The sequence below is a fragment of the Parastagonospora nodorum genome, assembly GCF_000146915.1.
Source record: "Parastagonospora nodorum SN15 chromosome Unknown scaffold_21, whole genome shotgun sequence".
Taxonomy (NCBI): Eukaryota; Fungi; Ascomycota; class Dothideomycetes; order Pleosporales; family Phaeosphaeriaceae; genus Parastagonospora; species Parastagonospora nodorum.
Window position 1 is genome coordinate 3528 of NW_001884569.1, and position 18056 is coordinate 21583.

Sequence of the window (18056 nt, forward strand, 5' to 3'; positions counted from 1 at the left end):
CTATTCTTAGATAGATAGAGGTATAGAGAGAGCTAACTAAGAAGTTTAACTTGAGGGTAAGAATAATAATTAACTTTTTATAAATAAACTAGCTCTAATATCTTATAGCTTACTAGCTTACTCTAAATAATAGAGACTTTACTATTACTAGAATAAGTCTAAACCTCTTACTAAATAGCTATACTCTATTACTTATTTAGAAGCTAGATAACTCTTTATCTTTAACTATAACTCTAAAAGGTAGAGTAATCTAGTTTATAGAATATCTATAAAATAGAATAGTAATAGCGTAAGCTACTATTACCTTTATATAATAATAGCAGTAAGAAGCTATAAACTACTTATAAAGGCTAGTAGAATAATTTTAAGTTAGAGATAAAGTATAATTTTTAATGTATAATATAAAAATAGTATAGAAAAGCAAGAAACTAAACTAGCTATAAACTAAATATATAGTAATAGCAGTTCTTATACCTTTAACTATTATACTAGATTTACTAGGTAGACTATATAAAACTATTTATATAGATTTAGTAGAATAAGTAAGAAATAATTCTTTATCTAGCTAAGTTCTTAAAGATACTAGACTAGAGCTAGCCTTAGAGTTAGAAGAAGAGAATAAAATACTATAGAAATAGAAAGTAAAGAAAATTTTATAGAAAAAGAATATAAAAAGATAAAATAAAAAGCAGATCTTAGTAAAGTAGAAAGGCTAGCTTAAACTAATATAGTATCTAAAGAAAGACTTCTTAGATATAGAAGCTTTATAAAAATTTACTACTATAATATTACTAAAATTATAATAAAGTAAATAGATATTTTAAGCCTAAAGGTAAGTATTATTTAGTTAAGCTCTAAAGAATAACTAGCTTAGAGCTAGCTAGAGTATATAAAGTATCTAAAGTTTAAGATATCTACTTTAAGTTCTTCTTATTAAATATCTTCTTAGAAGTAAGATAGATCTTCTTTAAATCTAGAATAGAATAACTAAGGCTATGCTTAATATTAGTAATAGAATAAAAGCTTCTAACTAACTAGCAAATAAGTTAGTATCTATTTTTAAACTAGTAATAGATAAAGAAAACTTACTTAGTAAGTCTTATATAGCTCTTTAATAATATACTTCTAGCTAATAGCAAAGTAGATATTAGTCTTACTAAGAAATTAGAGAATTAGTATTAGAGTAGTAGCATTACTTTTATACTTAAAGAGAGTACTAAAACTAATAAGAGTAGTAAATAAAGCTAAACTGCTACTAGTAGATACTATAGTAATAGTAGTTAGAGCTTAAGTATAAGAATCTCTTAATAGTTATAGTAAGCAGCATAGAACTATAAATAATTAGTAATATTACTAAAATAGCTATAGACTAGTGCTAACTTATCTCTACTAAGTACTAAAGCTATATCTTATTCTTACTACGTATAAAGATCTCTAAGTTCTCTATATTAGTAACTTACTTATACTTCTTAAGAGTAGTATATAGAGCTAAGTTACTAATAAGAAGCTCTAACTTAGTCTTATAGTAAGTAGCATAGCTATAGTAAATAGTCTAAAGATAGTTAATCTAGCTCTAGCTTATATAAATATTAATATAAAAGTAGTAGTTATATTAGACTTAGGTTAGTATTAAGGCTTTATTAGAAGAATTGCTTTAGATAAGTATACTGCTAGTAAGATAAAGTAGCTTCTTCTTCTTATACTTAGAAGTAATAAGCTAAATAGTATTAGCTAAGCTTTAAGTAAGAATTAAATTAAGAATATATAAATATAAAGTATAAATTATTACTAGCTATACTACTAGTAATCTTAATAAAAAAAAGAAAGCTTATAGAAGAAAAGAAGCTAGTCTAAATATAGATAAGCGCTAAGTTAGAATATAGTAGAGTAGTAAGAGAGAATAAAAGAAACGTATAAAATAGCGCTAAATAAAACTTTATAAGTTAGTAGCTTAAGCGTACTAAGCGCGCATAGCTTATAATAATAATAATAATACTAGCTCTATCTTAGAGTATAATAAGCTTAGTAAGAGAATAATAAAATGCTAATAGATATATATATTATATAATAGTAGGCTTAAGAGAGAAGTAGAAAGATATATTAAGGTATAAGCTATGCCTATACTTAAGAACCTTTCTAATAGTACCTTAAGCCTAATTAGTTAGTAAGTAAGATATATATAGGCAGTATATAGATAACTTCTTAATAAGAAATATAACTTTATTTAGCACTATATAATTCTATTCTTATAGGCTAGCCTATAACATAGAATAATATAAGATATATAAGATAATACTAGTATATAGATAAGATGCAGAACTCCTTATAGTTTAGTATCTTTAACTTTATACTTTAAGTTACTTAATATATTATACTCTTTATAAAAGCTTACTCTTATTATCTTAGTATACTTTACTTCTATATCTAGTGCTACTTTACTCTATCTGCAAAAACTAACTTAAGCTCTTTAATACTAGCTATCTAATTATTAGCTACTTAATAGTTTTTAAGAGTTAGATAGCTTACTTATAAACTACGTTAGTTAAGTTTATTATATAATAGAGTTAAAGTTAAAGTTAAGTATTATATAAGCAAAAATTTAATAATTTTTTATATTATCTAAAGCATCTATATTACTAAATTAAGTAATTTAGAAGATTTAATTTTTGCTTATATAATACTTAACTCTAACTTATATAGTCTTAGCGTTAACTTAACTTTAGTTAACCTATACTTAACTATACTCTAACTTATACCTATATATAAGTTATCTATACCTATTTGCTAGCCTGGTGCTGCTTGATCGATTTGCTTGTTAACAAGTCTGCCGATTTGTGACCGGTTCCTTGTGATTGGCATGGCATGTTTAGATGAGGGGATTTGAGTCATCCTGCTTCTACGAGACATGCTAAATGACGTTCCCAAGGGGACGCTGCTGTCTAGCGTCTGCGCGATGGGGTGGTAGTAAGGTCGCCCGTTGTATGCAACTCTTGCTTTGGCCTTCTCCTTCCTATTTGGACACTGGTAGATCCACGCTTCGTGGTCGCCTCGGCACGTCGCGCTTTTTCTGGTTACAGTCTGGTCCAGTTTCAATGAGCAGAGCCGGCTCTCGTGTTCTTGTGCACGGTAGCCACATGCGATTGTTGCCTTGCACTTGATTCTAATGTGGCCGTAGAATTGGCACTTGCAGCACTGCTTCAATCGGCACTGTCCTCTCGTATCGCTCACACTGGAAGACCTTGTCCTGATAGACCAGGCCCTCGTCTTTGATCTTGTTGGCATCCCCTGGCTTGTTGAACTCTATGATGACGCTAGAGGCAGCTTTGCTATGCGCGTTTCGGGTCAGCCATCATATTTACCCGATCTCTGCCTGCGGGATGAACGGCTTGTTGTCTAGTACTATCTGATCCCTTGTCTCTTTGAACCTGTTCATGTAATTAAGTTGGTACGTATGCTGTGTGCAAGAACTCCGTATGTGGTGATCCGTATCGCGGCCCTGTTGCCGATTCGGTGGAGCCAGTCGTCAATGAATTGCTTTAGTGCTTCTACCTTATGTACACCGGCTGTCTTGATGCTGAGGTCTCTACTCTTCAGTTGATTCGAAGATATAACTTTGCGATGTGTTATGTTCTCATTCCCGCTCTGTGTGATGGTGCGCTCAGCGTGGGCGTTGAGAATGCACATGCTCATCGCCAGCAGACTCTGCAATGTAGACAGATCTCTAATAGTTACAACGACTTCACGTTGCGTCTGTATTAACAAAATTCTAGAAACTTGTGTATTCGGTGTACTTGCTAGAGTTGCACCCCTCGCTGCTATAACACCGTAGCTGACTGCGCCACTTGTCTGTGGCGCTGAGTTTCTCATCTAAGACGCCGGAGCTAGGCTTTATTTTCACTGGTCAAGGTGCTCAGTACGCGCGAATGGGCTTGGAACTACTGAGCTATCCGGTTTTTAAGAGCAGTATGCACTGCTGTGACGCCTTCCTGAAGTTTGTTGGTTGCACGTGGTCTATTCACGGTTCGTCATCCCCAACTTCCGGCCAATGATCTGCAATTAACTCGGAGAATAGAGGAACTAGAGAAACCATACATTTTGACGAATGTACATGCCTTAGGTATATCCCAGCCCTTATGCACCGCCGTTCAGGTAGCCCTCGTCGATTTGCTCCGCTCTTGGGATACAACCCTGGTGTCAGTATGCGGACACTCGTCTGGCGAGATTGTCGCGGTATACAGTGCAGGGGCTCTGCAGCGCGAATCGGCCTGGAAAATCGCCTACTTCCGTGGGGTCATCGCCGAAAAGTTAGTGGCGAAGACTACTTGCAGCCCGACAACGATGATGTCCGTAGGCTTGAACGAGCAAGAGGTGCTCCTATACTTGACCGGCACGGACGTTTCTGTAGCATGCATCAACACCCCTAGCAATGTCACCCTTTCTGGAAAACAGGCACAATCGAACAGTTAAAGTACACTTTTGAAAAGAAAGAGATATTTGCGAAGACTTTGGCTGTCAAGATCGCATATCACTCGAAAGTTATGGCCGCAGGAGCTGCGGAATATCAAGACTTGATCGGCCATATCGAAACTCCGGCACATTCTGATCCGAACATGCATCATACTATCGCTTTCTATTCATCAGTTTCTGGCAAAAAGATTGATTCTCAAGCCTTACGCAAACCAGGGTACTGGATTCAGAACCTTGTATCCCCGGTTCAATTCAACCAGGCTGTTGTATCTTTGGGTTCAGGAAGCGAGAGGGGTAAGTAAAGTAATCGCTTCCTCGTTGAAATTGGTCGACAAGCTGCGTTGCGCCGACCCATCAAAGACAGTCTGGACACAGTACTCGAAAAGCAAAGGTGGAGGTATGTTTCTGTACTGAATAGGCCTAGCAATGGTGCTCGTTCAATTCTGGAAGCGGCCGGACAATTGTGGAGCTGTGGAGTTGGCGTGAATTTAGTTGCGGTAAACCAGGCTTCACTACGTTCAATCGAGCGTCCCAGGTGTTGGCTGACCTACCATCATACCCAATTTGTTGGGGCTGCGAGAAAAAGGCTAGAATCCCTACGAATCGAGCTGGAAGCATGTGATTAGGACCTCTGAGAACCCGTGGATAGCAGACCATGCCGTAAGTTCAATGAAATCCTCTATAAGTTCGGGAAATTAACTCCTTAAAAGTTGAACGGCTCTGCTCTCTACCCTGATGCTGGTATGCTTGTTATGGCTATAGAAGCAGCGCGACAGTTGGCGGGCCCAAACGAACATCGCATTACTGGGTACAGATTGAGGAACACCCGCTTCTTGCGAGCCATCACGGTGGACGAGTCAGAACGTGGCAGTGAAGCCAGGATCCAAATGCGACCGCGGAAGCAGGCCACCAATCTGGTATGATTGGCGCATTTACACCACTGCTGATGATGAGTGGATAGAGTGTGCGTACGGTAGTGTGACGGTGGAAATCGACTCAGATACGAACCCCGACCAGGTGGAGGCTTCCAGCGCTCGCCGTCTCCGATTCATGCAGGATTTGCGTCAGCAGTACGACCGAGATGTTGGCAAGTGCTCACTTGGGGTTTATCATACGCAGCTGTACCAGAAAATGGCCAAATTATCTGGCTTTGACTATGGCCCATATTTCCAGCAAGTTCGAAATATCTCATACGACCGATCTGGACATGCCTCAGCCACTTTGGCGCTCGGAGGGCATTCTGAGACCATGCCATATGCGCAGGAAGATCCATGCTTCATCTATCCTACTACTTTGGACGCCATCTATCATCTGCAGATAGCAGCTTTGTCTAAAGGCGGCTGGGAGACCATAACCACAATGATGTTTTCCCATCTCAAGGATCTATGGGTATCTCACAAGCTCCTCGCTGCTGGTGCAGATTCCCAACTTCGAGCGGCAACTCACGAGACGATGCCATCCTTCAGAGAAGCTGAATGCAAGACTATTGTGCTGTTAGCTGACTCCATGGAGCCAGTCCTCGTCGTTGAAGGGCAGCGTGGTACTGCAATCACAAGCTTTCCAGGATCAGCATTCACCGATGGAGATGATAGCGCGAGCAGGATGTCATACGGTATCCCGTACCAGCCAGACCTGTCTCTACTTACCATGGAGGAAACTGAAGACTATCTCATATTCACCTTCGACAATCCGAAATACCGCCCTCTACCCAAGGAGACCGTGGATCGCGGGGACGCAATATCACTTTTTTTTGTGGAAAACGTGCTCAAGCAGCTTGATGTTGACGTGCCGCAGCACTATGAAGACCATTTTCGAGAGATACGTGGCCATGGATGCGCCGTGTTGCCGCGAACAGACACAGGTGGGCACCAGAATCCCGCGGACTTGGTCATCTCGCCATTCAAGATTTCCTCGAAGAGGCTGAACACGAGCCTACTCAAAAGCTTGCGAAGAAGTTCGGGGAGAATCTATACCAAATCTTGAAAGGGGATGCGAATGCTTTGCCGATCATATTTGAGGGTGGATCGGCTGACGGTAAGCTCTATGTTATAGCATTGTTACAGCTACTAACTACCAACTGCAGCATTTTACTATTCCGAGATTTTCTCAGTGGGCTATCGTAAGGTTGGGGCACATATGAGCATCATGGCACATAAGAATCCCCAGCTGCGTGTGCTTGAGATTGGCGCCGGCACAGGCAGCTCCACTGCCCAGATCCTTCGGTATCTAGTGCTCCAAGAGGGAATGGTAAGGAATCTGTCCGTTAAGTTTCAGCACTTATGCCTTCGAATTTGATAGTTGACCTGACACCCCGACGCAGGTTTGCAGAATACATGTATACGGAAATTTCGCCCGGATTTTTTGAAAAGGCAAAAGAGCGTTTCAACAACATCGCCAGCCATATACGCTTCCAGAAGCTAGATCTCGAATTCGATCCATGCTCCCAGGGGTTTGCTGAAGCGAGTTACGATGTCATTGTGGCAGGAAATGTCCTTCACGCAACCACGGATCTGATTCAAACGCTGCAATACGTCAAGAAACTTCTGCGCCCTGGTGGCAAGTTGATAATGGGCGAGACTACGAATATTGATAACGTGCGCGACGGGTTGATCTTCGGCCTTCTACCTGGGTGGTGGCTGCGTGAAGAGCAGTGGTGGTCGACCAACGAGGAATACCAAGACCAGAGACCGCTACTCACAGAAGAACAATGGGCCAGAGTTCTTCCAGAGGCCGGCTTCTCTGGGCTTGATCTGATTTTCTGTGACCATGATCAGCAGCCACACCACCGTGTGTCCATTCTCGTCTCCTCTGCTACAGATGAGCCCGTTGAGAATTCATTGTTTCCGCAAGACCCCACCAAAATTCTCATCAACCCCCGATCTGGTACTCAGACAGCACCGTCATTAGATTGCTGGAGCTTCATGGTTCTCTCTTTAGTAAGATTGGAGAATCAGATTTCGAGATTGTGAAAAGAATCTGTCTAGGTTCTCGGCTTGTCCTCTGGCTCAATAGTGATGGGGCTGGAGACCCAGAGGCGGACATTGCTATCGGCTTCGGCAGGACAATTTGCTCCGAGGGGGGGATCAGAATTTCATCAACTTGAGCTTGGAGTGTTCAACACAGAGACTGCATCAATTTGCCGATGCTACTCTGCGCGTACTTCGAAACGCTTCTTCTTCCCTCGATCGTGTCCACGAATCCGAACATTCAGAGAAAGATGGAGTTATCCAGATCCCTCGCGTGGCTCCCATGGCATATCTCAATGATATTATTGTCGCAAGGTCCCGACAGCCGGACGAACAGACATACGTTGTCGGGGGTGACGGTCCCAAACCGTGCTTCAACCTTACCATCGAAACATCGGGACTTTTAGACACCTTGTATTATGCCGAACAGGCGAACTACCATGAAGAGTTAAAAGAAAATGAGGTGGAGATTGAGGTCAAAGCCACTAGTCTCAACTTCAAAGATGTGATGATCGCGCTTGGGCAGATCCCCGGAAAGGGCTTTGGCTTCGATGGCTCCGGCTTTATTTCTCGAACACCTCCGGGAAGCAACTTTTCTGTCGGAGATTGGGTCATGTACTGCACCTCTGCCGGTGGTGGATTCGGAACCTTTGTCCAGTGCTCATAGTTTCAAACTGAAAAGAGACCGGCAACCATGCTATTCGACGTTGCTGCGGCAATTCCCGCAGTGTATTACACTGCGATTTGCTCCCTGGACCACATAGCACATTTCAAACAAGGAGAGTCTATTCTCATCCATGCTGGTGCTGGAGGAGTTGGACAGGCAGCTATCCAGCTCACCAAGATCCGAGGGGCTAAGGTCTTTGTCACGGTTGGGAACGAAAGTAAACGACAACTTTTGAAAGAGACTTACAGACTTACCGATAGCCAAATCTTCTACAGTCGCAACAATACCTTTGCCGAGGACATTCGAAACGCCACCGATGGACGCGGAGTGGATGTCGTGCTCAACTCTCTTGCCGGAGAATTGCTCAAAGAGACTTGGGACTGCATTGCCCCCTTTGGGCGGTTCGTCGACATCGGTAAGGCAGACATTATTGCGAACAATGTGCTTCCAATGGGGCCATTTGATTGCAATGTGACTTTCTCAGCGGTTGATTTGGTCGTTGTCCACGAGCAAGCCAAACCTCTGATGAAGACTATAATGCAAGACGTACTTCGACTGTTCGAGAAGCATCCGCACCTTCACGAGCCGAAGCCTCTTCATATATTTGCACCATCCAGGATTGAAGAGGCGATGCGATACTTGCAGGGCGGCAAGAATACGGGTAAGGTAGTTGTTGACTTCACGCTGTCGAGCGGATGAGTTAAAGGTAGGCACGCTTAATACATGCTTAGCGTAAAGTGAATACTAATGATACCGTGGTTCCGCCCCGCATTGAAGAAATCGTACAGCTTCAGCAATCTGGCAACGTACATCATCAGCGGTGGGCTGGGTGGCTTGGGCCGTGAGATCGTACGCTGGATGGTTGGCCGTGGCGCCAGGAACTTCTTACTACTTACTTTTTCTTGGGACAGAGGGGAAGCCTAACGCCCTCAAGTTCATCAAGGAGATCGAAGACATGGGTGTAAAGGTAACGGCACCGGCTTGCGATATCACGAACATGAAGCTGTTGGAGAACACTTTGCAACAGGCGTCGAAGGAAATGCCGCCTATCAAAGTTTGTATACAAGCTGCCATGGCTCTTCGGGTAAGTTTCAGTGTATTCGGATTCCGGTTGGTGTCCATTATCTAACTAGCGATGCCGCAGGATGACATGCTGATGAATATGTCGGCGGACGGATTGCATGCCGCCATAGACCCGAAGACCATTGGGTCTTAGAACCTTCACGAGCTACTTCCGGCCGACATGGATTTCTTCATCCTTCTTTCTTCCTTCTGTGAAATTGACGGCAATCTCGGCCAGTGCAATTACTCCGCAGGTAATACTTTCGAGGATGCTCTTGCACGATACCTTGCGTCAAAGGGCCAAAAAGCCGTCTCAGTGGATCTAGCTCTCATTGCGGAAGCAGGTTGGGCGAACCAGAATTACAGGGTTGTGACAGAAAGCCTGCGTGCTGGTCACGGTGGCGTCAAGCAGGAGCAGCTGATGGCCATGCTCGATGCACTCTGTGAGCCAACATACGACTACCAACAATCCGCCCAAGTTGTCAATGTTATTGATAAGTTAGTCCCGAGGAGCTATATCGAATAACGCAGGATGATCGACTTGCGTGGATGACCAAACCACTCTTCAACAACCTTCTACGAATCGGCGAGGCGAGGCTGGATACACACGCAACTGTTGATAAGAACGAAGATGGATTTGTGGACTATCTCGCGCTTGTGAAAGCGGCAGCGACCTTGGAGGAAGCAGGAGAGGTTGTAGTGCAGGGCTTAGTACAGAAGCTCGCGAAGTCTCTCTCACTTCCACCGGAAAACCTCGATGTCGAGAAGCCAGCATTTGTCCTTGGCGTGGATTCTCTCATTGCCGTCGAGGTCAGGTATTGGTTCATGAAACGACTTCGTGTGAAAGTTGCCGTGTTCAACATCATGAAGAAACAGCCTTGTTGAGCTTTGTAGGCAGGTTGCAGCCCAGATCACGCAAGGGAGGGAATGATTCAACGCGTAAAGCAATGTATTTTTAGAGTAAGAATGAGAGTCTGCTAGTTATGTACGCCACATTTTGATTACAGGGTTTCCACCAGTGAATGGTCTGCCTCACCAACATTCCAACTATTACCAGACGAATACCTCAATGCCTCTACAACGCAACGCGCAAAAGACCGATCACGAAGGAAAACTATCTTTATAGCCTTGGTTACTTGCTTGCAGACGAAAACCGGCAGCAACCAGAGCAGATGTATCAGTGAGCGCTGCCCGGCTACGAGAAGGCATGGGGACCAGAGCACACATCAACACTCAACACAGTCAACAACTTGGGTCTCCTCTACGCTGACCTAGACAGGCTAGAGGACGCAGAGCAGACGTATTAGCGGGTACTAGACGGATACACGAAAGTGATTCGCCTACATGACCTCATGTTTAACGTCTCAGCATTGGACGAAGAGTGATGACGATGTTGCTGATATGGACATGGCGGAGATAGCTTGTCCCCTCGCCAGGACACTGACGTGTGTGGGGCACTACTCACTACTCGGACCCTCAACGCCAGCAACGACAGCCTTCACTCCGAAAACCCCACATCATCCTACCTCTGGAGGTGATGCAAGAGTACTCCAATAGCCAAGTCACCCGATAATCGTCTCGTGCTCTTGCAACGTTCACCGAGGAGACCGCCGGATTACAAATCGCGCAAGGTTGCCCGGCTTCCTTCTTTGCCTGCATAACCTCGCCGTAGACTCCACGACTTTCTTTACAGATTGAGGTCTTTGCGATCTCACCTCGCGTCACTCCACGAAGCTGTCCCTCGCCCAAACAGCCCCACCATCGCATTTCACGACCCGCCTCTAGAACTATCTCAAGATGGCAACCCAAGCCCACTGCGCATACTGCTTCGAGACGCTCGCCGCCAGCCTCGAAAAGCGCCCGCAACTCACGCTCCCCGAAGTCGAAGCCCTCTGGTCCAAATACACCGAAGACCCCACCACCACCGACCCCTTGCAATCCCCTCCCGCCACCGACTCCCTCTCCCCACCCGGCGCCAAACCAGCTGCCATATCCCGCCTGCTCGCGCCCTCGCCCTCATCCAGTCTCTCCTCCACCCCCAGCGGCACAAGCAGCGCAACCAGCCTCTCGACCGCCACCGACGACTCCCCGCTCTTCGTGACATGGAACACGGTGACCAAGAGCGGCGAGAAGCGTCTGCGCGGCTGCATCGGCACATTCGAAGCGCAGGAGCTGGGCGAGGGGTTGAAGAGTTATGCGTTGACATCGTGCGTCCCTTTTTTTCCTTTCCCCTTCACATTCCTAGACACTTATACTAATGCTGTGCAGTGCCTTTGACGACACCCGCTTTTCGCCCATCACCGCCTCCGAACTCCCTTCCCTCCAGTGCGCCGTCACGCTCCTGACGAACTTCGAACCCGCATCTACGCCCACCGACTGGGAGCTGGGTACGCACGGCATACGCATTAGTTTCGCGGACAAAGGGAGACGGTATGGCGCCACGTATTTGCCGGATGTGGCGGTTGAGCAGGGCTGGGATAAGGAGGAGACGCTGGTGAGTTTGATGCGCAAGGCGGGGTGGAGGGGGAGGGGGGACGATTGGAAGGCGCTGGAGCTTAAGGTTGTTAGGTACCAGGGGAGGAAGGTGGGGATGGAGTATGCGGAGTGGAGGGAGTGGAGGGGGTGGGTTGAGGAGGAGATGCATGATGAGGAGGAGGAGGATGAGGAATGAGGGCATTTTTTCATTTGGGCGATGGAGTATACAGGAGTTTCGGGTATTTGGGGCATGATATCCACGGTTTTGGTTTCTGTGATAGACAACGACTTTTGAAAAATCTATTTCCCTGATATTCATATTGCGAAATCAACATGCATGCACTGACATCCGCCTTCGTAATCCCATCTATCCCAACGCCGCGCTATGCACCCCAACCAACACTTGGACACATCTAAAACTTCTTCTTCGGCCTCATATCCACAATCTCCAACGGCGCGTTGACGAGCTCAACAACATGCCCCGGCTTAACCGCCTCGGTATAAATATTCTCCACATCATGCGGGTGGAAAATGCCGGGTTTCGAGCAGTTCAAGATGGCCTGCTTGCCCGGCGGATCGGTCAGGCGGAAGCAGCCCCAGCTAACATACATCATCAGCACATTTGTCAAGAGTGAGGGTCTCGGGTCCCAACATACCTAGGCGTCTTACTCGGCGCACAAACAATCGCCACGCTCTCGGGCATCATAACCTGATAGCCCACATGCGTATGCAAATCGCGACTACTCATAAAGCATGTCTGACTGGGGTGCGTGTGTATCCAGCCAATCACAAGCAATTCCTCTTTATCGCAGTAGTCGAAAAACTCCTCCTCGTTCAGCGTCTCGCACGTATCAGACGTCGAGGTTTGCTCAGGCACGACCAGCCGCGTGATGAACATAGCATTGGATTTCAAGATGCCGCAGAGCATGCCGCATGTTTCGAGGTTGAGGCGCGTATTGGAGGATGCGACGGCGAGGAATTGTTGGCGCAGTTGGGAGGGGAGGAATACGGGGCGCAGGGGGTCACCATTTTCGAGGTAGGCGGAGGGTTTGAAGGAGAAGGAGTCTAATTCCGTTGAGGGCGTGGGAGGGCGGTCGTCGAGGACCTTGCCAGGGACTGGTGGGAAAGAGGAGTGTGGTTCGGTGTATTTCCCGGGTATTGGGGGTGGACGTGGGTGCTCGAGTGTGTTGTCTCGTGGCTTGGGTGGGAGAGGTGGTGGTACTGAGGGCGTGCCTGTGGATCTGTAGATCTGTTCTTTCGGTGGGCGTGCTGGAGCACTATAACTATCTCGAGAGCCTGATTGTGACAAGTCCCCTTCGACAGATTTATTGGGCACTGTTGGGTAGTGGTAGGAGTACGTGTAGCGGGATGAAGGTTGTTGCTGCAACTGTCAGTATCTTATGCACGGATAGAGTCGATGTAGCTTACTTCAGAGTACGATGACTTCTGCCCATTCGCTCCATTCTGCTGTAGGCGTGCAACCTCCTGAAGCTGATTCATGAGGTCTCCGCGGCCATCATCGTGTGCGAGATCGTCCTGCCAGCTCTCCCACCTACCTCCTGTTCGTCGCTGTTGCTCCTCCTCTTCCGAAACGCCATGCTGCCGTACCGTTCTCCGCGCCGTATCTCTCCTTCTCACCTCCCTCTGCGCCAGTCTTGTCGCCAGGGAGTGATTCTCCGACGCATCCAGCGTAGGCCTAGAATCATACGACCTCCTCCTCCTCGACCCTCGATCCTGTAACGACAACCCATCCAACTCCTGCGGCAAGTTCGCCGCGCCACTGCCCTCAAGTGCTTTCAGCGCGTCTTGCTGCTTCCTCCTCCTCTCCTGGAACTCCTCATGCCTCTTCTTAATCCTCGGCGCAATCGTCTCCAGCTTCTTCAAGTCGCTATACACTGTCGTCGTCGCCGCATTGAGCGCCTTCTTATTCTGCGGCTGATTTCTGTCTGGGTGTGTCTGCAGGTGTTGGAGCACGAGGTCGGCGTGGCGGTATAGGAGGAGGTATGTCTGTGGGTCATTGCCTTCCGCTTCGTAGACTTGCGCCTGGGAGATGTGAGCTCAAGTCAAACACCAGAAGTAGAGAAGGCGCCGCACCTCTTTCTGCATGGTACTAGCTGTGCGCAGCCAGCTCGCCAGTGGAATCTGCGCATTGTATGTGTAGTTGCCCGCCTGTGCGACGACGTCTGCAATGCTCACGGGCGCGTTGATCGAGGCCATGGTGGAGTAAGTCGCGAATGCCGCGGGGTAGACAGCAAGTGGTGGTGATGTCTGCTAGATCGCGACGAGTCGTACCATCAGAGACCGTCTATCGGTGTGGATGCAGATGACGCGTCTTCATCTGGCCTCTGCGAAGCTCTTTCGAGGCTGCCTGGCCGGCGTCGAAGGCGCACGTCAGGGCACTGTGATGGATGTTTCGGCAGCGGGGCAAGCAGCAAGGTCGAACCTCGAACATCGGGCATCAACTTGATTGCGAGCAAGACGAGGGATATATCGCCGCGCCCAAGCAATTTGAACTCGAAGATGGAATCGCTGTGTGTGTCTGGGATGGACTTCCGACCCATGTCGGCATTACATCACTCATGCAGCATGCAGCAGTCGCGTTCTCACGTGGGCACATGTATCCATGGAGAAATAAGTGCTTGCCATACCGCATGCGTCTACCATCTACCCGACCATGTAAACGTGTTACCGAGACAGTCTATAGGCAAATCGCAATCATCTGTCCCCCGCGTCCTCAGACAGTTTCTCCCACTCCGAATCCGTGCTCAGATCGCCTGTCGACTCGCCCAAGCCCTTCCTCTTCTTCAGCGCATCATCCACCAGCGGCGCAAGTTTCGTCGTCGCGCCCGTCGTACTCGCAGCGGCGGGACCCCCCGCTCCCGCCGAAGCCTGGGGCGTTTCTTCCCTCCGGCTGCGCTCGCTGGGCCGGTCGACAAGGACGGTGCTCTGAGATTCCGGTCGCGCAGAGCGTGCTTGCGTGGGCCGCTGTTTCTGCACCTCGAGTTCATTATCCACCTCAGTGTCGTCTCCCGAGTCCATGCCCTCGCCCTCGTCGCCTGCATCCGTGCCCTTCTCGCCCTTGTCTTTGCCCCGGCGCGCCTCCCGTATGCGCTTCGCTTCCTCCTCTTTGGCCTGCGCGGCGCGGATCTCGGCTGCAAACCAGTTGATGGCCCACCAGAGGCCGCCGCAGAGGAAGGACAGGATGATGAAGTGTATGCTGTATGTCGCCAGCAGCATGGCAAACAAGAGAACTTGCAGCGCCGCGAAGGATGCGTTGGTCGCGACGAGGAGCGTGGGCGTGGGGCCCGGCGTGAAGATGGACTGCCACAGGTTCTCGAAAAAGGACGCCATGGTGATTGCTCGTTGTAGTTTGCCTCGTGAAGTGGATGTCTTCGTAGCTCGCTCAAGCTCCCTTGTAGCTGTGCTTCTCGTCTGGTAGAAATAGCCCCGCGATTGCTGCCTTGCAAACAAGACAGATATGCGGAACAAAGGTAGCGATGCTGCGATTTAGTGCGTGAGGTTATGTAACGTTGCGTAGGTGGCTGGAGGCCCTGTAGGCGCCAGTGAATACCAGACGGGCGTGCTGAAGGGAGCAACCCGAGCTCTATTTGACGTGTCGCGGGGCGTCGGCATAACGAAACAAGGCCCGCGCGACTGCCGCGAAGCGGGTCACGCGTGGGCTATCATGTATATTGTTCCGGCCGACTAAGCTTGAAAAAGAGACGCTCTAAGATGATGTAGCAAATGGTAGGTTTAATTGGATTGCTAATGGCGCTTTAGGAAGTCGTGACCAAGGAGTAGTCCATCCTTGTCTTTAAATGCTCTACAAACTCATCAGACCAAGGACGCTGCACCAATCCTCATACAAAAACATCGCTGAACACTTCATAAATAGCCTTACATGACACTACAGCTCGTATCCGGCTTGCTCGACCAACGGTACTCGTACTTCGAGCTCCTGTGCTTCCTCCTTCTACCAAGACCAAAATCCATATCATAAGTGAATCCATCATCGAAGTTGTCGTAGCCATCGCAGATCATCGGTCGATCATGCATCATAGGCGGCAGCGGAGGATATGGCCCAGTCAATCGATGATCGTAGCGATGGCCATTCATAGGAATCATAGCACCACCATGCATAGGAACCATAGCACCACCATTCATAGGCTCCATCATACCCGGTGTCATCGCCAGCGCACCACCCCAACCACCACCCATCATAGGCACATGCCCCCACTGTCCCGGAATCGCATGGTTGCCACCGACATGACTCCGTATGAGCTGGTTGCAGCCCCAGGGACCTTGAACCATTTCAATGGTTTCGCGGTCCGCAAAGCCTCGGTGGCAGGTTGGGCATGAGTAGGGTGGAGCGATCAAGGTCTGGTATGTCTGGCGGTAGGGGCAGTTGAGAAGGTCGGAGAGAAAACCGCAGGGCTGGCTCATGGAGATCCAGGAGTGGCCACATGTTGGGGAGTCGTATAGTGTGCAGCCACACATGTCGATAGCTGAGAAATTGAGTTGCGAGACCTGGGCTTCGGATTTTCAAGAGAGCTTTGGCACTCCCTTGATCTCACTGTCTTTCGTATGGACTAGCCGCGCGGTCGGAAAGAGTCCTGGAGCTTCGTATACGAGCTTCGAAGCTGTCGTGAATGTAGTTGAAGGAGATATTGCTGTGCAGTAGAGACAGTGACAGGTGAGCGCACAAGAAAAAGAGATGTGGTAGCTGAGTTGTATTGCAGACAGTGTCGAGGTACAATACAGCGCTGCGGGCATATATGTAGTACGTCCAACGGCCACCTGTGAAGCGTTCATGCTTGAATCTTCACGACATTGACTTCGTGTGAAGCTTTGAACGTTTGCGTGAAAGTGTTGGACAGGCGAATTCATGGTGTTGGTCACAATCCCATCACTGGTCTGGCTTCTTGTGACTGTCGAGAGAATTCACAATGCGGGCTTCCTCAGCATCGGCATCGTCCTGGCTTTGCTTTTGGATTGCTTGCATGAGCTCATATAGTTGACCGATTTGTTGATCTGCATATCATTAGTATGTGTGCAAACAGGGGTTTTATCCATCATACGCACCGCTCATTTTATCGATCTTCCCCTTGTCCATCTTTTGGCCTTTCCAGTTGTCACCCTGTAGCGTTTGGGCGTACAATTGCCATTCCGATAAGAACCCAATCTGTGGTGGTCAGTCACGTTCGTATGACGCTGTTGGAGCTTCTCGTGGCAACTCACAATCTGAACGGGATTGTCGATATCTTTGTGAGCTTTGAACTCAGCCTTGACGTACATGTCGCCGAGTACGCGCTCTTCGACACCCAATCTCTTTCTGTGCGTCCGAAGAATAGTCCTGTACAGTGGGATGGGTGGAAGCAATGCGGCAGGAGCCTGCCTAAACCCTTGCGATGCGCCTGCATCTGTCGCCGTAGCTAGAAGTCTCGAGAATACACGCATATTTGCAGCAAATCAGGATAATGATTCAAATGTGATGGAGGTTATGCAGTGATGCAATTCGAGGTCGCGAAAATGTCCATGTATGATGACCTAACCTCGGTGCTTTAGCTCGCTCTCCGTCCGCGCCCATTGGTTCCCTGCACAACAGCTCCGACAACCAATTCCCAAGCCATGTTGCCAACACCTTCAACCTCACATGTCTGCTTCGATCGCGTCTACGAACCAGCCGAAGACTCGTATCTGCTGCTAGACACGCTCTCGTCGCCGTCAGAAACCGCGTTCCTGCGCGATCGCTTCAATGGAGAATCGTTAGCCCCGCCATTAGTCCTCGAAGTGGGCGTCGGTTCAGGCGTTGTCCTGGCTTTCGTTGCGGCCAATGCGGAGAGCATCTTTGGTCGACATGATGTGCTGACGCTGGGGACTGATATCAACAGCTTTGCGTGTAAGGCTGCGGCGCAGACTGCTCGCAATGCGATAAAGGAACGCGATAATGGACGGTCGGTTTTCCTGGATGTGGTGAACGGCGACCTGGCGACTGCAATCCGGCCAAATTCAGTCGACGTCTTCATATTTAACCCGCCATATGTGCCTGCCGAACTGCCAGATTTCACACGCCATGACCAGCACAACGCGATTCCAGGGGGCAAGGATGCGACATCGTTTGAACAAGACTCGTATCTCCTAGAGTTGTCGTATGCTGGCGGAGAAGATGGTATGGTGGTGACGAACAGGATGCTGGAACAGGTACCGGAGATTCTGAGCAAGGGAAGAGGTGTGGCGTACGTGTTGCTATGTGCGCAGAACAAGCCAGAAGTGGTGAAGCAGGAGATAAGAGCTTGGGGCCAGCAGGCTGGGAGGCGGAGACAGTAGGTCAGAGCGGAAAGAAGGCTGGGTGGGAGAAGTTGGTGATCGTGAGGATTTGGAAGGGCGCGGGTTGAGGAGTCGGATGTGAAGAGGAAGTG

General features: G+C 48.1%; 8 protein-coding genes across 8 annotated transcripts; 4 read left to right on the top strand and 4 right to left on the bottom strand.

The window, feature by feature from the left end:
- Nucleotides 1-3160: 3160 nt before the first annotated feature.
- SNOG_20129 (hypothetical protein) lies at nt 3161-3433 on the bottom strand (the record flags this gene model as incomplete). Its single annotated transcript, XM_001802118.1, has 2 exons — nt 3161-3326; nt 3360-3433. 2 exons carry the CDS (start codon nt 3431-3433, stop codon nt 3161-3163), a joined length of 240 nt encoding a protein of 79 aa, XP_001802170.1.
- Nucleotides 3434-5598: 2165 nt separating this feature from the next.
- On the top strand, nt 5599-8100 carry SNOG_11935 (hypothetical protein; the record flags this gene model as incomplete). Its single annotated transcript, XM_001802119.1, has 5 exons — nt 5599-6328; nt 6373-6501; nt 6551-6714; nt 6837-7403; nt 7555-8100. 5 exons carry the CDS (start codon nt 5599-5601, stop codon nt 8098-8100), a joined length of 2136 nt encoding a protein of 711 aa, XP_001802171.1.
- Nucleotides 8101-8127: 27 nt separating this feature from the next.
- SNOG_11938 (hypothetical protein) lies at nt 8128-10047 on the top strand (the record flags this gene model as incomplete). The annotated part of the gene is made up of 4 exons (XM_001802120.1): nt 8128-8761; nt 8889-9184; nt 9317-9605; nt 9662-10047. The coding sequence occupies 4 exons, from the start codon at nt 8128-8130 to the stop codon at nt 10045-10047; spliced, it is 1605 nt and encodes a 534-aa protein (XP_001802172.1).
- Nucleotides 10048-10959: 912 nt separating this feature from the next.
- Nucleotides 10960-11833, top strand: SNOG_11939 (hypothetical protein; the record flags this gene model as incomplete). The annotated part of the gene is made up of 2 exons (XM_001802121.1): nt 10960-11369; nt 11431-11833. 2 exons carry the CDS (start codon nt 10960-10962, stop codon nt 11831-11833), a joined length of 813 nt encoding a protein of 270 aa, XP_001802173.1.
- Nucleotides 11834-12050: 217 nt separating this feature from the next.
- Nucleotides 12051-14988, bottom strand: SNOG_11942 (hypothetical protein; the record flags this gene model as incomplete). The annotated part of the gene is made up of 7 exons (XM_001802122.1): nt 12051-12237; nt 12294-12753; nt 13044-13236; nt 13276-13680; nt 13732-13905; nt 14028-14166; nt 14378-14988. 7 exons carry the CDS (start codon nt 14986-14988, stop codon nt 12051-12053), a joined length of 2169 nt encoding a protein of 722 aa, XP_001802174.1.
- A 414-nt stretch (nt 14989-15402) lies between these two features.
- SNOG_11943 (hypothetical protein) lies at nt 15403-16134 on the bottom strand (the record flags this gene model as incomplete). Its single annotated transcript, XM_001802123.1, has 2 exons — nt 15403-15460; nt 15539-16134. 2 exons carry the CDS (start codon nt 16132-16134, stop codon nt 15403-15405), a joined length of 654 nt encoding a protein of 217 aa, XP_001802175.1.
- A 409-nt stretch (nt 16135-16543) lies between these two features.
- Nucleotides 16544-16932, bottom strand: SNOG_11944 (hypothetical protein; the record flags this gene model as incomplete). The annotated part of the gene is made up of 3 exons (XM_001802124.1): nt 16544-16668; nt 16720-16819; nt 16876-16932. 3 exons carry the CDS (start codon nt 16930-16932, stop codon nt 16544-16546), a joined length of 282 nt encoding a protein of 93 aa, XP_001802176.1.
- Nucleotides 16933-17265: 333 nt separating this feature from the next.
- SNOG_11945 (hypothetical protein) lies at nt 17266-18032 on the top strand (the record flags this gene model as incomplete). The annotated part of the gene is made up of 2 exons (XM_001802125.1): nt 17266-17866; nt 17896-18032. 2 exons carry the CDS (start codon nt 17266-17268, stop codon nt 18030-18032), a joined length of 738 nt encoding a protein of 245 aa, XP_001802177.1.
- Between the last annotated feature and the right edge of the window lie 24 nt (nt 18033-18056).